The 17,171-nt window shown below is 55.3% G+C and overlaps 3 protein-coding genes across 8 annotated transcripts in view; 2 read left to right on the top strand and 1 right to left on the bottom strand.

The window, feature by feature from the left end:
- The window catches only part of LOC119114859 (coronin-1A), a 40,725-nt gene extending 37,428 nt beyond the window's left edge, over positions 1–3,297 (top strand). For all 6 annotated transcript variants that reach the window (XM_037238912.1, XM_037238910.1, XM_037238914.1 and 3 more), the window contains 3 exons: positions 321–389; positions 1,116–1,277; positions 1,868–3,297. In XM_037238912.1, coding sequence (XP_037094807.1) covers positions 321–389; positions 1,116–1,277; positions 1,868–2,005 — 369 coding nt within the window. In that variant the 3' untranslated portion in view covers positions 2,006–3,297. The remainder of the gene's footprint in view (positions 1–320; positions 390–1,115; positions 1,278–1,867) is intronic.
- Positions 3,298–7,000: 3,703 nt separating this feature from the next.
- On the top strand, positions 7,001–12,602 carry MED18 (mediator complex subunit 18). The gene is made up of 5 exons (XM_037238916.1): positions 7,001–7,051; positions 7,538–7,673; positions 8,224–8,316; positions 8,727–8,896; positions 11,615–12,602. Exons 1-5 carry the CDS (start codon positions 7,010–7,012, stop codon positions 11,777–11,779), a joined length of 606 nt encoding a protein of 201 aa, XP_037094811.1. The 5' UTR covers positions 7,001–7,009; the 3' UTR covers positions 11,780–12,602.
- Positions 12,603–13,474: 872 nt separating this feature from the next.
- Positions 13,475–14,943, bottom strand: LOC119114861 (alpha-L-fucosidase-like). Its single transcript, XM_037238915.1, is given in 2 exon segments — positions 13,475–14,293; positions 14,295–14,943. Coding segments are annotated over 2 exon segments (1,374 nt in total). The 5' UTR covers positions 14,898–14,943; the 3' UTR covers positions 13,475–13,522.
- Between the last annotated feature and the right edge of the window lie 2,228 nt (positions 14,944–17,171).

The following is a 17,171-nucleotide window of genomic DNA, read 5'->3' as shown; positions in this document are numbered from 1 at the left end:
ATATATATATATATATATATATATATATGTGTGTGTGTGTGTGTGTGTGTGTGTGTGTGTGTGTGTGTGCGCGCGCGCGTGTTTACATATATATATATATATATATATATATATATATATATATATATATATATATATATATAAGCAGTATTCTAATTTGTGTGATTAGGATTACACCTGATATCTAGTGAACGATCGCATCATGCACAGCAATCAGTGGATGACCGTCAGAACACATCTGCCGCCGATTGGTTGATCCAGATCGCCGTTTTTTGTCGCCTGTCGCCCGCACAGCGTTGCACGTATGACTCATGTTTCAGGAACGACTAAACGATGCGAACAAACCAGCGTCCAAGTTTCAGCAGATCCAGCAGATGTGGACTGAGCAGGTAATACAGCTGGCCGTCTGACACCGCACGTCACTGCCGGCACAGAAACTCCTGACTCACAGAGCGTCGTCAAACTCCTGACTTACGGAGCGTTCTCACACAAATCCGTGACTCACAGGACGTCGTCACACAAATCTCCGACTCACGGAGTGTCGTCGCACAAACTCACCAACTCCTGATCCACGGAGTGCCGTCCGTGCGGGCGCCACCACGGTGCCGTTAAGGGCGGCCTGCCCCCGGTCAACGACCGGGGAGTTGGCAGAGTTCTCGCCGTTCTCAGCCTTCGAGTCGTGTTCAGCGTGTTCTGTCCTGATGCGCGCCATGCAGTTGTGCCCGCGTGACCCGCGTGAGCTCACAGTGGTCGACCCTGGTCACTATTCTGTGACCCCACATGACCTGTGTCCATCCTCAGCAGCCGACCGGCCGGAGCCCACCGGCGGCCGACTCTGACCTCGCCTGACCTGCGTCCATCCCAGGAGCCGACCGGCCGGAGTCCACCGGCGGCCGACTCTGACCTCACCTGACCTGTGTCCATTCCCAGGAGCTGGCCGGCCGGAGTCCACTAGCGGCCGACTCCGACCTCACCTGACCTGCGTCCATTCCCGGGAGCCCACCGGCCGGAGTCCACCGGCGGCCGACTCTGGCCCGACCTGAATCTATCCTCAGGAGCCGACCGGCTTGAGTCCACCGGCGGCCGACTCTGACCTGACCTGCGTCCATCCTCAGGAGCCGACCGGCCGGAGTCCACCGGCGGCCGACTCGGGCTATCAGTCGATGCCGCTGAAGTCGTGGAACGGCCTGCCGAGCGCGCCGGAGCAGCTGGGCGGCCACCGGCCGGTCACGGTCACCCCGGCCCGCCCCGAGCCCACCCATAAGGCAGAGGTGGAGGTCAGTCGCCACGTCTGGTGCTGGCTGGCCGCCTGCCCTGGCAGACGAGGCTCTGGGGTGACGGGCGGCGCCGGAATGTTGTGGTGTAGTCAGCGGGTGAAACCGCTGCGCAGCGTCATGGTTTGGCGTGGAGTGGAACCGGCGTTCAGAGTGGATGGCTGTTGATTATTTGGCCGTTGATTGCTCAGTCGTTGATTGCCTAACCGTTAATTGCCTAGCCGTTAATTGCTTGGTCGTCATTGTCATCCACTAGACTTTGTTTGCGTAACACGAGGCCACAAAAGCTAGTCGCGTGGCCGAGTTAATTTGCCTCCATGGAATGCATGCTAATTGCTATCATATATTTTCTCTCATTTTCCATTCTCCATTCCTTCCTCACCTAGGTTCGTGCGTTCATAATTTGGGAGAACAATTTTAGGTATTAAGCGGGGTGTGGAGGCTGCTTGGTGTGTTACAAGGTTTGTTGGCTGCAACGCTTACTGAACTAAGGCCGATGTCAACACGGTAAACGAGCAAAAACATGTTCCCATGTCGCGGTTTTTCTTCACAAGCCATGCAATTGGCAGAGACTGTGGCGCCCTCTTTTCTAGCTCCGTAAGCGGTACGCAGAACAGGCCGAAGAGATCAAGCAGCTGAAGAACATGCTTAACATCAAGGAGCAGCGGATCAGGGAGCTGGAGGACCAGCTAGACAACGTCCTGAAAACACAGAACGAATCTACAGCGTGAGCCGCGCCCATTTCGTGATATGTCCGCCTAGAAATGAGTCGTGGGCCGCGCGTCAGCCAGCTCATGGCCCACAGGCTTCGCGTGCCACGTGGTTTGGTACCGGTCGGGCCAGATCCCCCGCCTGGGGGAGTGCCAGTGGGACGTGCTGATGAACAGCGAGAGGTCACCACTGTTCGAGGTTCTGGCGAAGGCTGCCAGAGACAGACAGTAGTGCGTCGGTGCGATCGCTTCTTGCGCTTGAGCGGCCGCTTAAGCGTAAGGAAGGTGGTCCTTGATGCCACCTCGCTGCGCAAGCAATGTGCAACAGCTCGCCACCGGTTATAGACGGTGGTACGGAGTTACGGTTTCGTTTTTTATAGAAGCGGCATGCGTGTGTATGTGTGCGCTGTGATGGCGCGTATCCGTCAACATCTCAAAAGATGAACACGAAATGCCAGCTTACGACCGGCTTTCTATTGCATTCATGCTCTGGGTTTCACCGGGCGGAGACCGTGCCGTACGGGCGAGGACAGAGGACAGGACGGCACAGACCGCGGTGCGCACCTCCGGCGAGAGAAGTGGGGCGTCACGAACATGCGCCACCGCTTCGGTCCGCAGTGATGCGGTGATGTGACGGAGAGGGCGGACGGTCGGTACGTACCCCCTGCGCGGCCGCGGACGCGGCGTGGATGAGAGGAATAATGTATTTAAACAGAAAGCGCTATCAGCTGCTGTGATATCTTTTAGGTGCTGGTGTTTCTGAAATTTGAAGGCGCTCCAGAAAATACCGTATAAGCAGAACATGGATGCCTTGCCTCTGCGGCAGCACGTGAAAAGCGTATTTACGTTTAAGCCTCCATCGCTCCTGTTGCTGTATGAACGTTTCTGTATTATGTCAGTGACGTGACCTGTGTAGCCACTAAGCTAATCGCATGGGGGCCAACACCATACCGCGAAAACCTGTCGGGTGGGTCGAGAGGATTTTTGGCGAACAATATTACATGCCCTTTCAATCCTCAAAATGGGGCACGTTGTCGTGAACTATGACCTATGTACTCGGTGCATGTCCGGGATAACATGGCCATACAGTGGGCCCATATACTCGAGGTCATGTCGCGGCCTTACCATTGCTGCCTGTATTGAGTGGATGTCAATGTGGAGGTGTGAGCGCATGTTCGGCGCAGCGGCGAACGGCGCAGGCGACGCACAGGGCCGATGGGCACGCAGGCGTGCTCGTCGCACCGAGTGACGAGCGTCCTGTGACGTCATACCATCGTGTGACGAGCGTGTACAATATATTAATCCCGCTGGCGTACTGGGCTACTGACGGCGGGATGTCGCGGGGCGGCGCTGCAACGCTTGGCTACAGCTGCGAGGGTACATGCTCTGACCACGGCGTCGGCTGTTCAGGTGTCTCACACTACAAACGTAAGAGATCTTCTGGCTGATGATACTGGCAGCTGAATGCGCTGCGACACAATCCTAACGTTGCTGTGAGAGGGTGACGCCGCTCATCGAATGGCAGGTACACCGTTCAGGCGGTTTAAGAGTTTTACCTCCATGCACTTGCTTGAGAACTTGGCGAAGTCACACATTCCCAACGTTTGTATTTGACGAGCGTCATGACACGCAGAAATATTCGATACCTATATTGACCAGCGATGTAGTACATTCACGCACACGGCAACACGTATTGCAGGCATATTTTAGCTTGAAACTGGGTACTGTTTGTCGAAATCCGCGGGGACAGGCGTGCCGGTTTCTTTAGCCAGATACAGCATTTGTTCTGAAACAGACATAATAGTGTCAACTCCAAAACTCTTCCTCCACTGCCCACTGCAGAAACATACATCACTCTTCGAAAGAGGTAAGTTCCATAACATCTCACACCAAGAAATGCTAACAACACCTGCAACACTGGCTCTAAAGGTAATTAGTTACAGGTTTCCCACCAGCAGCAAATATCCCTATGACAAATGCCACCAGCACTCGTATACCATCACTGCCACCAGCCAGCTGGCATCAAGGCAGTGCGGCGGCAGGAACATACCCCTGTTCTGTACGGCGCGCTCCTTGGCCAGCTGGGCGTCGCGGACGACCTTCTGCTTGGCCTCGATCTCGCGCAGCTCCACCTCGCGCTTTGACAGCGTGTTGTAGTGCTTGGACCCGTACAGGACACCTACCAGCAGTGCCGACCACCGGCCAGCCTGCAGGGGAAAGTGATCTGTCATTACTGTTGCTCCTGCTGTTGCTGTCCATGATCAGTACTGCTGCTCCTGCTGTTGCTGTCCACAATCAGCACTGTTGCTCTTACCATAACCTGATTGATATTAGCATAAGACAGGAGAGGAACAATGGGTGGGACAGCATAATGGAAAAGTAGCTGTTACCCTCAGCTCCTATATGTGGACTTCTGGGTGAACCACAGGCTTTAAAGGGAGTCTTCACATTTGAATAGCATTTTTAAACTGAAAAAGCCATATTATACACCATCTGGTGCAGTTCACAGCCCTATCATCGCTATGACCTAAACCCCTCTAATTTTAGAGCTACATGCCCAAGAGCATATGCTAATCATTTTGTGCAGACTATTTCAATGTCATCAAGGTTTTTTCATTGACCATTAGTGATCAGGACCCATAAAAAGACAACTATTGAATTGTTTGCATCTGACATTCATGAGCACCATTTGCAGACATAACAACCATCAATTACCTCTTGACCTATACTGTAAAAGGTATTATTAGGCAATCAAACAGTGACATATTGGATGACATATTTAGTGAATGGACAAACTGTGTTGTATAGAGCAGTCTTCTCTACTTAAAAGTATACCAGCTGGTATCGATGGGCTTATTTCATCAAAACTGATGGTTGCTTTAATATCTTAAATTTTGGAGCATTCCTTTACCTTTCTTTAACCACTAATATGGCCACTAAATACACTGTAATTGAGACATGCACTGATTAAAATATGCAGACTATTGTATGCAGCTAAACAGTAAATTGACCTTAAATTCAACATATTTTGCCAACACGGGATGTACATGTCACAGCACACAATAGATAGTGAAACCATAACTTCATAAATGTCAAATACCTCAGCAGAAAAAATTAGCATGCACACCAGCAGAATAACATTTTCACTATATTCAAGATATCAAACCCCCAATGAGCCCATACATGTCGCACACTGAAAACATAACGCAAGAGAACAAGACACCTCCGGGACGCGGCAAAGCTGACGCACAAACCATGCAGGATGGAACAGCTCTGCTTGCCATAACGACCCCACGAGTTACCTTGATCAATGGTGACACTCGTACTGGGGCTTGGGAAGCCATCGCGCTCCGCGGGTATGCAATGCACCCGATTCCTGCAAATAATTAACGGAGCCACCAGCGCCGGGAACGAACAGCACGGGGGAAGAAAATTTGGGCTGTTGTAGGCAAATCAGTATTTACATAAATTTTCAGAGATTGCTTTGGTAAATCTGTCGAATTTGCTTACAAAATTTAATTGAGTTACTTCAAAATTATAATTAAATTTCTGCCAGTTACCATTTTCTCTAACCAATCAAGTGACTTTCATAAAGATTCGGTCAAAATATTATATAATTTCTTGTTATGCTATCACTGCTCAGGAAAACATTTTATACAGTTATGGCGGAGCTGCTTCATTCTGAGACATTCGGGACCAAACGCCGACCAACGCTTGTCCGTCCCGCGCGCTGGCACGGTGTGCAGCGTGGATTGATCGCGAGGAGCGGTGCTAAGGTTTTATTTTCGGATTCGACGGCTGAAGGTAAGGGGACCGAGTTAATCGTTGAGCGTGGCTCTGTAGCCAATTCATTTGGTCTTATTTCATTAACCTAAAACTACCTGCTGATGTCTTGATGGCTGAATGCCTATGGCATTCCCTGATGGCACGTCCATCAGTTGTGTTTCTTGTTTTTGGACATTTTTCAACACTCCATTCCCTACGCTGTTTAAATCATTATGACCCAGAAAGCAACGCCTGTTTGGGTTCTAATTGCGTTAGAGATATGACTCGAATGATGTGCTTGTTTCTTGTTGGAGGAATCCGGTTCAGTGATGTGTGCAATGCTTGCAAGTATCCCACCATTCCAGCCTTAAGGGATCTTCCATAAATAACATGCATATTTGTCATTTTTGAACTTACTCTCCATCCCTGGTTACATGCTGGTTATGCTTTCAAAAGCCCACCTTTGCTGTTTATGTCGTGTCTCACATATTTTCCTTAAAGAGACCATGTTGGGTTGGCATAATTGAGCTAGAGACATGAACTGATGATTGGTGTGTAGCTTACCATGATAAGAAGACAACAGTTTTAGACTCTTATTGTGTGAAAGATAAGGAAAGATATCAGAACATGGTTGACAGTACACCTAAATGAAATCTTGCACTATTCAGGCTCCCTCTTCTTCCTTCCACTGTCACACTTTGGTTACACTCTGTCAAAAAACCCTCTCCTCTCCATATAGAATGCAATGTACGCATGGATCCAAAGGCCAGGTTTTCCCTAAGGCAGAGGCTAGTGCTGTTATGTAATTTTTGCTGATTTTTATTTCCAGTCAAGTATTCAGTATCCTGGGAAATTTTGGGTTGGTTCGAGCATGGCCAAAAGATACCAAAGCATTGTGCAGTGATATATATATATATATATATATATATATATATATATCCACAGTCATGATAATCAATAATGTTTGGTGCAATGCAGCATTAATTGCTCTATTATTGTGGGTTACAAAAAAACAGTGGTCAAGTACCCTGTCTGAAGCCATTTATGTGTGTATGCTGAGGTTACAATTATCATTCAAGTATGTTTTGCAGGCTGTCTCATCTTGCATCTCATCTTCCAATAATAAGGTTATTGATTTCCAGGTGCTAAGCAGCCATGACTTGTGATGCTTGGTTTTTGTCTGTTCAATATCCATTGCTAACCACTTGCCCCAACAGGCCCTTCTCATCAGACATGTGTGCAGCAGTGTCAGCACAGGAGATGCTGCAGGCTGCTATTCAAACAAAGGTGGTCCCAAATCAGGTACATATGTCAGTTATTTTTTTAGTTATTTTTGCACACACAGGAACAGCACAGTAATCCAGGTGTCCTTGTGAGATCTGGCATTATGTTTTATTTGGGTGATGTTCTATGTGGATTTATTTCTGCAGGAAATAGTTCATTTGTAAGCAATAAGATTAAGATGCTGTTGGGGATGACAAGTGTAATCCATTATACACCTTTAGAATATCACTGCATAATGAGCTTATGCTGATTTGTTCTATGGATTTAACGTGACATGAAGGGAGTGATGTCACCTATGCCATGCTCCGAGTTGTAGTGTGTTTTTATGTTATGCAATGCAGATGCAAAAGTTGTTAATGCCATTATGAAATCTGCCCAAACTTGTAAATTCAAAAGGATTGATTCAAATTTGAGGCTTGGTATGGTTTATTTTCATACAATCTTTGCATACACTCTGGAAAAATCCAGCGCATGTTGTCCACAGACAACTTGTCAATATTCCAGGAGTACCTGCTGCAGGGTAGTGTTCTAGACAGCGCCAAAGACGTGCTGATCCACCGCCTGCGCGGTCTAGCCGACAACGTGGACGAGCAGGTGGAGACGTTCCACGACCGCGAGAGGGTGCTCACCCTGGGCCCAGGTCAGTCGCCCTCCAGGCGCGCGGCAACTGGGCCAGGTCGCGATGTACGGCTGCCCTTCAGCGTGCTTGACACATCACTGCACATTGCTGTCATCTTGCGAGAGGGACCAGGCTTGTTTGCAGCGTCGCTCTCAATGTCCGGTGTGAGTTCTCATACTTGGTGGTAGAGTGGGCGGTGGTGGTATAGTGGTTAGAACGCTTGACTATGAACCGGTTAGTCTTGGATTCCAGCCCCGGCCACGCCATCACCGCATCCCACGTGAAGCCTGGTGAAGGCATCCGTCTCGAAATGGCCGTGGAAGTTGGTGAGACAATGCCGCAATCATTATTATCTCACACTTCGACCTAGCCTGATGTGATCTCTCTCAATGTGACCACGTCTTCACCCGACTTCCCCCCCCCCCCCCTAATCAATATAAAGTAGCCTGACACCTCCGAGGCCTCGGACCCCCGCTTTGCTCGCCGTTCGGTGACTTGCCGCGGTGATCCGTGCACGGGTGACGGCGGCGTCGGCGCGCGCTGGCTGACCCGTCCGGCCGGGGCTCCACAGCGGGCGGTCAGTCGCTGACGCTGTACGTCAGGCAGGCCGTCGACCATCCGGACGTGCCTTGGACCATGCGCTACATCGGCCAGCCCGAAGTGGGTGAGTGGATGCGCGACCCGTGAGCAACGCGAGACCGCCCGCGACTGGGGCGGCGACTTGACAGTTGCCGGTGGAGATGTGCTGTGCAAATCGTGGGGAGTCTGTAGAGCGTTCTTTTGATGCTGATGCCGACCTAATTTCACTGCTTAGAGCTTCACTTCTTACGCTTTTGCCGCTTGGGCTTGCTGCTCACCTTGTCTGTTTAGTTTTTACTTAGCTGCTGAATATTCTCCCCACCGTTGAAAACTGCAAAAAATGTTTAAAAGAATGTTGAAATGTGTGAGCAAATCCCACATTGGCACCGTTAAACAGCATGACGGCGGCGTGGTTGGCGCATTTATGAAATTTGCAATGCGTTGCTTGCATTTGGCGTTATTCGCAGTGGTTGATGGATCGCGGGTTGTTCCCAGGTGACAAGAGCCGCCCGACCGTGCTGCGAAACAGCATCGATGTTGGCTGCACCCCGAACGTGCTGGAGTTCCTCTCGGAGATGGGCTTCAAGCAGGAGTACGAGTACATGAGCAAAGGCTTCATGTTTCGCAAGGGACGTATGAAGATTCTGGTCTACAAGATATACAAAGTGAGCACTGTTGTTATGTTCCGCGCTAACTGGCGGCGCCGCTGCCGCCCAGGCGCCGGACCGACCGTCGCCGCGTGGCCCAGTCCTGATCCCCGGTCGTATGGGGTGGCCCCGAGCCCGGGTAGGCGCCGGCAGGAGCTTGGGCGCGCGGGACATCGGGCCACGTGCCCCCCCCCCCCCCCCCCCCCTGTAGGGCCCGAGAAGCAATCGGGGCCTGCGATCATGTGCCGGTTGGGGGGCGCGAAGGCCTGGTTGGGGTTGTGCTAAGGGATTGCGGCTGTAGGGTGCGGTCCTCGCGTGTCAGTCAGTGAACCCCTGACCTGCCACCTCAGAGAGACCAGAGGGCAGGCGTCAGCAATAGTGAACAGGCCGGTCTGTGTCACGTGCGTCCTGGGGTTCCGGTTCCCAAGCGGGGTCCGCAGGGTCCCGAGCTGGCCCGCGAACGCTGCTGAAGGCCTCTGCATTAGTGGGGGAGGGAGCGGGGGAAGAGAAACACAGGGCCCACGACGTCTAAGGGAAGAGATGTACCGGCAAGGGACCCCGAGTGGACCAGCGTACATTCGCTGAACATGGACAGGAAGGGGTCCCGGAACTCAGACGGCCTGTGTTATGGTAGGACCCGTTTGCAATGGAAGGAAACATAAGAAGTGTAGATGACAGGGTCGACATTAATGCCGAGGTAGCTGAGGGACCCTGTGTCAGCCGGTGATCTCAGCACTGTTTGCCTACCCTTGAAGGAGCCACGCTCTGACCGGCATCTGAAGTGCTCGGAGCGGATCTGCGTTGTCACCGTGTGCAATATCTGCTTCAGCCGTGCTATCAGTGTCGACTTATTCCTGGCTGCGACCGCGGCCGGCTTTGTTCGTGTTAGCCGTGCAATCACAGCTGTTTGTCAGCCGTGCTCGACGCGTTGTTGACAGAACACGAATGGCTGTTTACGCGCTCGATGGCCTGTGTTTACGTCTCATCTCGCACGGTCATCGGCTGTTTCCCCGCAGCGAGTTCTTGTCTCGGTCTAAACGCGGCCACCGCCAGGCGTCACCCGCCGCCATGCTGCATGTGATCCGATAAGGGGAGTGCGCGGCGTGTTTTTCCACGACGTGACGTGCAGGCCGCGATGTGCGCACGTTGGCGGCAGGGCGGAGTGGGACGATGGCGGCAGAGCAGTGTGGGACGATGGCAGCAGGGCGGAGTGGGACGATGGCGGCAGAGCAGTGTGGGACGATGGCGGCAGGGCGGAGTGGGACGATGGCGGCAGAGCAGTGTGGGACGATGGCGGCAGGGCGGAGTGGGACGATGGCAGCGGGGCAGAGTGGGACGATGGCAGCAGGGCGGAGTGGGACGATGGCGGCAGAGCAGTGTGGGACGATGGCAGCAGGGCGGAGTGGGACGATGGCGGCAGAGCAGTGTGGGACGATGGCAGCAGGGCGGAGTGGGACGATGGCGGCACGGCGGAGTGGGACGGTGGCAGCGGGGCAGAGTGGGACGATGGCGGCAGGGCAGAGTGGGACGATGGCGGCAGGGCGGAGTGGGACGATGGCGGCAGGGCAGTATGGGACGATGGCAGCAGGGCGGAGTGGGGCGATGGCGGCAGAGCAGTGTGGGACGATGACAGCAGGGCGGAGTGGGACGATGGCGGCACGGCGGAGAGGGACGATGGCAGCGGGGCAGAGTGGGACGATGGAGGCAGGGCAGAGTGGGACGATGGGGACGATGGCGGCAGGGCAGAGTGGGACGATGGCGCAGGGCGGAGTGGGACGATGGCGGCAGGCAGTGTGGGACGATGGCAGCAGGGCGGAGTGGGACGATGGCGGCAGAGCAGTGTGGGACGATGGCAGCAGGCGGAGTGGGACGATGGCGGCAGCGGAGTGGGACGATGGCGGCAGGGCGGAGTGGGACGATGGCGGCAGGGCAGGGTGGGACGATGGCGGCAGGGCGGAGTGGGACGTGGCGGCGGGGCAGAGTGGGACGATGGCAGCAGGCGGAGTGGGGCGATGGCGGGCAGGCCGGAGTGGGACGATGGCGGCGGGGCAGAGTGGGACGATGGCGGCAGGGCGGAGTGGGACGATGGCAGCAGGGCGGAGTGGGGCGATGGCGGCAGGGCAGAGTGGGACGATGGCAGCAGGGCGGAGTGGGGCGATGGCGGCAGGGCAGAGTGGGACGATGGCCGGCGATCAGCCCGCTCCCGTCCCAAATGGCGGCCCCGTGAACAGATCGTGACGCGCACGTGATGCGCCACAAAGCCACGGCTGTGGCTGTGGCCACAAATCAAGGATTAGGGTGGCAAATTCTGTACTGTCGCCTCTCAGATTTCACTGAAATTTGGTCTCCGCGCAGTTATCTAAAGCGTAGAGCTCTACCACCATTTTTATGCCTATTCGGCGTACAGCTCAGGTTGAGAAATTCGACACCAGGAAGTTTTTAGAAGATCCCAACCATATTTGTTCAGGCCACTATTTAGTCGTATGACTGGATTCGAAACCTATCAAAGAATTACTTCTATGTCCCGAATCTGTGTGCAACTCAAAATCAGCGACACTTGGCCTGGCACAAGTTTGACACAATGAATGTTTGCGTTATATCCTGTTTGCCTTATCATCACGAACTTAACGCATGCGAAATTCCTCCCACGAACGATTGTCATGCAAACCATACGCCCATACTGTTGTCTGCATTTCGTGCTGGGTCACGGCGCTGACACTGCGCGTCGGTCCGCAGAACAAGTCGTCGGAGAGCTGGGAGCCGGTCGGTATGTCGCACCTGGTCGAGCTGAGCGTGCTGGCGCCGCAGGGCCACGACGCCGTCGCTGAGGATGTGCGCAACTTCGCCGAGCAGCTCAAGCCGCTGGTGCAGCTGGAGAAGACCGACTACCGCCGGCTGTGAGCGGCCCGGCGGCGGTTTGTGGCCAGCGAGCTCTGGCTGTGGGCTGCCTGACCGCTGCCGATGGTCGTCCGCAGCCGGCTGTGGTCTGTCGGACCGCTGCCGATGGTCATCCGCAGCCGGCTGTGGTCTGTCGGACCGCTGCCGATGGTCGTCCGCAGCCGGCTGTGGTCTGTCGGACCGCTGCCGATGGTCATCCATTGCCGGCTGTGGTCTGTCGGACCGCTGCCGATGGTCGTCGCAGCCGGCTGTGGTCTGTCGGACCGCTGCCGATGGTCAGCCGCAGCCGGCTGTGGTCTATTGGACTGCTGCCGATGGTCGTCCACAGCCGGCTGTGGTCTATTGGACTGCTGCCGATGGTGGGCCGTGACCTGTCCTCCGGTGGTTCTGACCCGCTCGGCGCGTGGCGACCCTTCCGCCGCTGCGTCTTAGCGCGAGGTGGACCAGCGGGGCTCCGCCAGCGACCCTGAGCCCTGGGGCGCTCGCCGTGCAGACCGCCACAGTCTGTGACACGCGCTGACGGAAGATGGCGTATCTATGGCGGGGGCCCAGGACCGTGTGAGGGCGTGCGTTGTCGGCGCGGGGAGGTTCGGTCCGGCGTGGCGCGGCCTGGAATTGTGTCAGCTACGTTCTCATCACATCATTTGTAAATATAGTTCAAGGTCGGCTCATTCGTCATCGCTGTTTTTTCACCTTGTGAGCACACGGAGTGTCATGGTGCATTGCCATTGTTTTACATACGATCGAAGCTGATGCCAGTGATCTGTTGCGGTATTGTAACTGAGTCCTACGGATTCTTGCAATAAAGGCAGTCTGTGTTGCGATACACTGAAGTTTATCCTCACAAGTTTCCAGCAGATTAGACCACCGACGTGGTTAAAAACATGAGAGCATTCCGGAGAAGTCGGTGAGCATTTTGTGTATCTCAACGAACACAGTCGAAAATACATGGGCAAGCGTGCGTTGGTGCACTGTACACTTAATCACGCAGCCAGCGTTGACATCTCACGACCATAGCCTGTCGCGCCAACTGAGGTATGTATAGACAAAGGTACCCGTAAAGGCATTATATCTTCCTCGATCGTCGCGCAGCGTCGCAATGCCTCACTTCGTTAACATTGTCTTCGTCTCGAAGGTCCTGCTTTTTTCACCTTCCAACTCCGATCCCAATTGCCCGTTACCCAAACACCCGACCGCTGTCACATTCTGACGGGTTCATCCCATGCTCTGTAGTGAGCCGCGCGTCCGCGCGCCACCTCAGACCTGGGACTAGAATCGGTGCCGCCGGCTGTTGGAGGGATTCGTCAACTTTGGACAAGCGAGGCGTTCCGCGTGCAGGAAGTCAGCTGTGGTTATTCAAATTCCTTCTTGGTGAAACAGGGTCACGGAGTTATTTCGTGATGGGTTGCAATGACCTCTGAAATTCTGCGATCGGGAGGTTTGATTCGGGCTTGATGGAAAACTAACCAAGTGTCCTGCACAGCTGCGGTGCGCAACTGCGCGATCGCGACGCTACGTGTACACAATCGCCGTGGACCAGCTGCGGCAAATTCTTCAGTTAACTCCAAGCCATAACTTTGTGCACCACTCTACCCCGCCCTCTCCGCCGACATTCCACGTAAGTGAAGCGTCGGCGAAGAGGTGTCGTCTAAATTGCTGCTCCGTCTGACGTCTACTGCGACGTCTTTGCATCCGACACCTTCCAACCGAGGGGCGCTGGGACGGCGGTCCTCCGGCCCGGCGTCGCTACAGCTCGTTGGTCTCAGCCGACTGGACGCCGCTCATCTTGATCACCCAGGCCCAGCGGGCCGACACCTGCGCCAGGTCGGGGAACTTCACGTGTGCCGGCGCGCCGGGCGTCTGCCCCCACTTGAGCGGCTCGTCGTAGCCCAGCATGAACACCTTGCTGTCGGTGCCGAGCGTCACACTACCCAGCTGGACAACATCGTCGTCCGGCCAGTCCAGCACGATGGCGTAGACGCTGCCGTCGCGCTGCGTGTACCACACGCCGGGCGTGGTGCTGTCGTTCTGGTGCGTCCACGGACGCGACGCGTAGATGGCCTCGCCGCTGATGTTGAGCCACTGACCCATCTGGCGGAGCCGCTCCTCGAAGATGGGCACGATGCGGCCGTCGTGCGTGGGGCCCACGTTGAGGAGCAGGTTGCCGCCGCAGCTGACCGTCTCGGCGAGCTCCTTAGTCAGGTCGTCCATGGTGAGGTAGTCGGACAGCACCGCCTCGCGCCGGTAGCCCCAGGAGTAGCGGTCGACCGTCATGCAGTTCTCCCACTTGTGCTTCTGCAGCACGCCCGGGTTGTAGCGGTCGTGGCAGGTGAAGAAGTCGCCGTGAGCACAGCCGCAGTCCGTGCCCCAGCGGTCGTTGGTGACGACGCGGTCGCGGATCGGCGAGTCGTTGTAGAGCCAGGCGAGGAACTGCTTGCTGCCCCAGTAGTCGGAACTGGGCGCCTGGCTGCTGCCGTCCGACCAGATCACGTCCGGCTCGTAGCCATACACCAGCTCAGTACAGCTCCGGGATTGGCTTGGCCGCTGGGAACGTGACCTGCGTGAAGTTGCTCGCCTTGTCCGCCAGCCAGATCGGGTTGAAGAACTCGAACAGCGAGTGGTAGACGCCGAAGCGGATGTCGGTGCGGTTCCGCACGGCGCGCGCCAGGTCACCCACCAGGTCACGCTTCGGCCCCGTGTCGACGGCGTTCCAGTTCCAGGCGTACTTGCTCGGCCACAGTGTGAAGCCCTCGTGGTGCTTGGTCGTGAGCACCACGTAGCGCGCGCCGGCGGCGGCGAACAGGTCCGCCCACCGGTCCGGCTCGAAGAACTCGGCCGTGAACTGCGGCGCGAAGTCGGCGTACGTGAAGTTGGGCCGATAGTTGCGCTCCATGAACTCGACGTACTTTTTGTCGTGCTCGCCGCGCCAGAACTCCCAGAACCACTCGTCGCCGAAGCTGGGCACCGAGTACAGGCCCCAGTGCAGGAAGATGCCGAACTTGGCCTCATCGTACCAGGGCGGGATCGGCCGCGTGTCCAGCGACTCCCAGGTCGGCTCGTAGCGCGCCAGCGCCGCCGCGAACAGCAGCGCGGCTACGCACGCGCTTAGCGCGGCACGCATCGCGAGGCGGCGGAGAGCGCGGCGGGAGGTGGCGCTTTCGGTCGGCGCGCGCACGCCGGGGAGACTGATAATCCTCCTGTTCGGCCGAGCGCCGGCCGCTCCGTTTACGCCCCCGCGCCGCCGTATCAGCAGTCACGTGACCGAGTCAGCGCGGCTCGGTATCGGTCACGGGACAGGGACATTGCGCTCTAGCAACAGACCGAACGGAGCACGAGATTGGCCAACGCTCTGCAGAGGACGTGCAGCACTCTGCAAAGAGCAAGTGCGTGTTATCGCTTGAAACGCTCTCAACTCAATGTCTGCGTTCCTGGTCTGTTTATGTCGCGGCAACGACCTGATGTCGACCTTTGAACATCGTGGCAACAACCTGACAGCAGCCTTGAACGTTTAACAACGACCTGCTGGCGCCCTTTCAATGTCGTGGCTTTGTCCATGCGAATGTGGAAGGTTTGCCCAGCGTTTGTCATTGGGGCTCTACGATACTCAGCTGATTGTATATGACGTCGCCTGCTTCTCACCCTGGCAGGAAAGGTGGCTAATATGGTGAATCGAACTTCATACCTATTGTATCTCAGACGCACAGCTCAACCATTACACCACCGGTACCCGCATTGTCTGGTGATTTCAGTCACCGTGTTATGATTAGTAGTGCGGACTTCACTGCAGCTTTTGAGCAATATTTTATGTGGCTGAACTAGTTAGAACACACATCATGGTCAACACTAGATTTTAACACATGAAACCTGAGAAAGAACAATTTAGCATCTACTCGGCCATTATCTAATTGTTAAGATTACCGTGTCACCTCGAGACGTAGGAAACACAGACGAGGAGCAGCCTCAGAAGAGGGTGGGAAGCCAAGCATCGGTTGACAGATAGCTTTCCTTTGCGTAGGTATCATGATGGGAGACTTTTCATCGAGACTACGCTAAGCTTTCAAGCAAAGCGGGAAGTTACGGACGCATCTTCCCCATTCCCAGGCCTTGTGCGTGCACCACAAGGCAGTCCGTAGCACTTCACCGAATATCTGCCCAAATCTAATTGGTTTTATAGCATGACCGTGACTTTGCCCATTTGGTCTTAGTTTAACGTGAAAACGTAACCATCAATTCAAGAACCTCCATCATTCTATCTTTCCGCCTTTCTGCATGAAAGCAATTTTAACGCAGTTTTTATTCTGTCCTGCGTGCCTATAGAATCGACAATTATCATCCGTACGGCAACTTTTTAAATGATGCTCATCACCCCGTCAAGCCCGCCAATTAGGCCACATATACTGATGGCCACATATACACAGGCCACATATACAGCTGTGATGCGATGCGATATCTGTGCAAGTACACGCAAGTGCTTTCTTCTCCTGCGTGGTGCACACGACACGCGCTCTTGAAACGTACCCCTGGCCTCGTATCCAACGGTCTGCTGTTCAATGAAACCCATCACACTCCGGAAGAGTTTAATAATGTCCCGCGGGAAGAGTTTCATAATGTCCCTTGGCGGCTCCACGCCGGACCCGCGCCCGCTCACTGCGACGGCGCATTAACCAGTCACAGTACTGCACTATCACGTGCTGCAAGGGCGCCCGGAGAACATCGGCGCGATGCGCGAGCGTGTTCTTCGGTGAGCACAAGCCGAGGTGCCCCGGCCGTGCTGCACCGACGCCTGAGGACAGAGGCGCAGTAACGAGCCGTGCTCTGAGAGATGGCGTCCGGGCCACACGGTCGCGCCACCCAGACCAGAGATCAGTTGGCACGACCCACGCGCCGTCCCCGCGCCGCGGTCCTGTCCCACGTGCCGACCGTGCGGCGCGGTCCCGCTCCACGCGCCGGCCTGAGCCCGTCCCACGTCAGTCCGGCACCGCGGGAAGACGGACGGGGAGGGAGAACGGTCGTCCGGCGGCGGCGGCGGCGGCGGCGGCGGCGGCGGCGGTAGTGGTGGTGGTGGTGGAGCCCAGGCTCGGACCACTCACGGCGACACCTTCCGGCGAGCTGCCGCTCCGCACTGACGGCTGCGGGAGCCTGCGATCAGCCCGCCGGGGCCAGCTCCTGCCTGGGAGAGGTTCAGGACGCGATCAGGTGGAGTGGGTCCAAAGGAACGGCTGACGGGCGGGGAGCTCGGTGATGAGGCGTCGAGCTGCTGACGATTAACAGAATTGGTGGCTACTGATGATTGTCAGCGGCAGAACCATCATACACGGGCTGCCTGGCTTTGCGACACACCATTGTATAATGTACAAAACTGTCAATGCCCGAGCCGAACTCAGTTGAACCCACG

This window comes from Pollicipes pollicipes, unplaced genomic scaffold (assembly GCF_011947565.3).
Source record: "Pollicipes pollicipes isolate AB1234 unplaced genomic scaffold, Ppol_2.1 Scaffold_3087;HRSCAF=3621_pilon_pilon_pilon, whole genome shotgun sequence".
Lineage (NCBI taxonomy): Eukaryota > Metazoa > Arthropoda > Thecostraca > Pollicipedomorpha > Pollicipedidae > Pollicipes > Pollicipes pollicipes.
The sequence above is the reverse complement of the archived record's forward strand: the minus strand, read 5'-3'. Positions and strand labels throughout refer to the sequence as shown.

Excerpts from the sequence above, each read along its gene's own strand:
- MED18 (XM_037238916.1), top strand. The coding sequence starts at position 7,010 with ATGCTGCAGGCTGCTATTCAAACAAAGGTGGTCCCAAATCAG. Across the intron at positions 8,317-8,726 it reads CATCGGCCAGCCCGAAGTGG|GTGACAAGAGCCGCCCGACC; the intron begins GTGAGTGGATGC and ends GGTTGTTCCCAG. Across the intron at positions 8,897-11,614 it reads TGGTCTACAAGATATACAAA|AACAAGTCGTCGGAGAGCTG; the intron begins GTGAGCACTGTT and ends GTCGGTCCGCAG.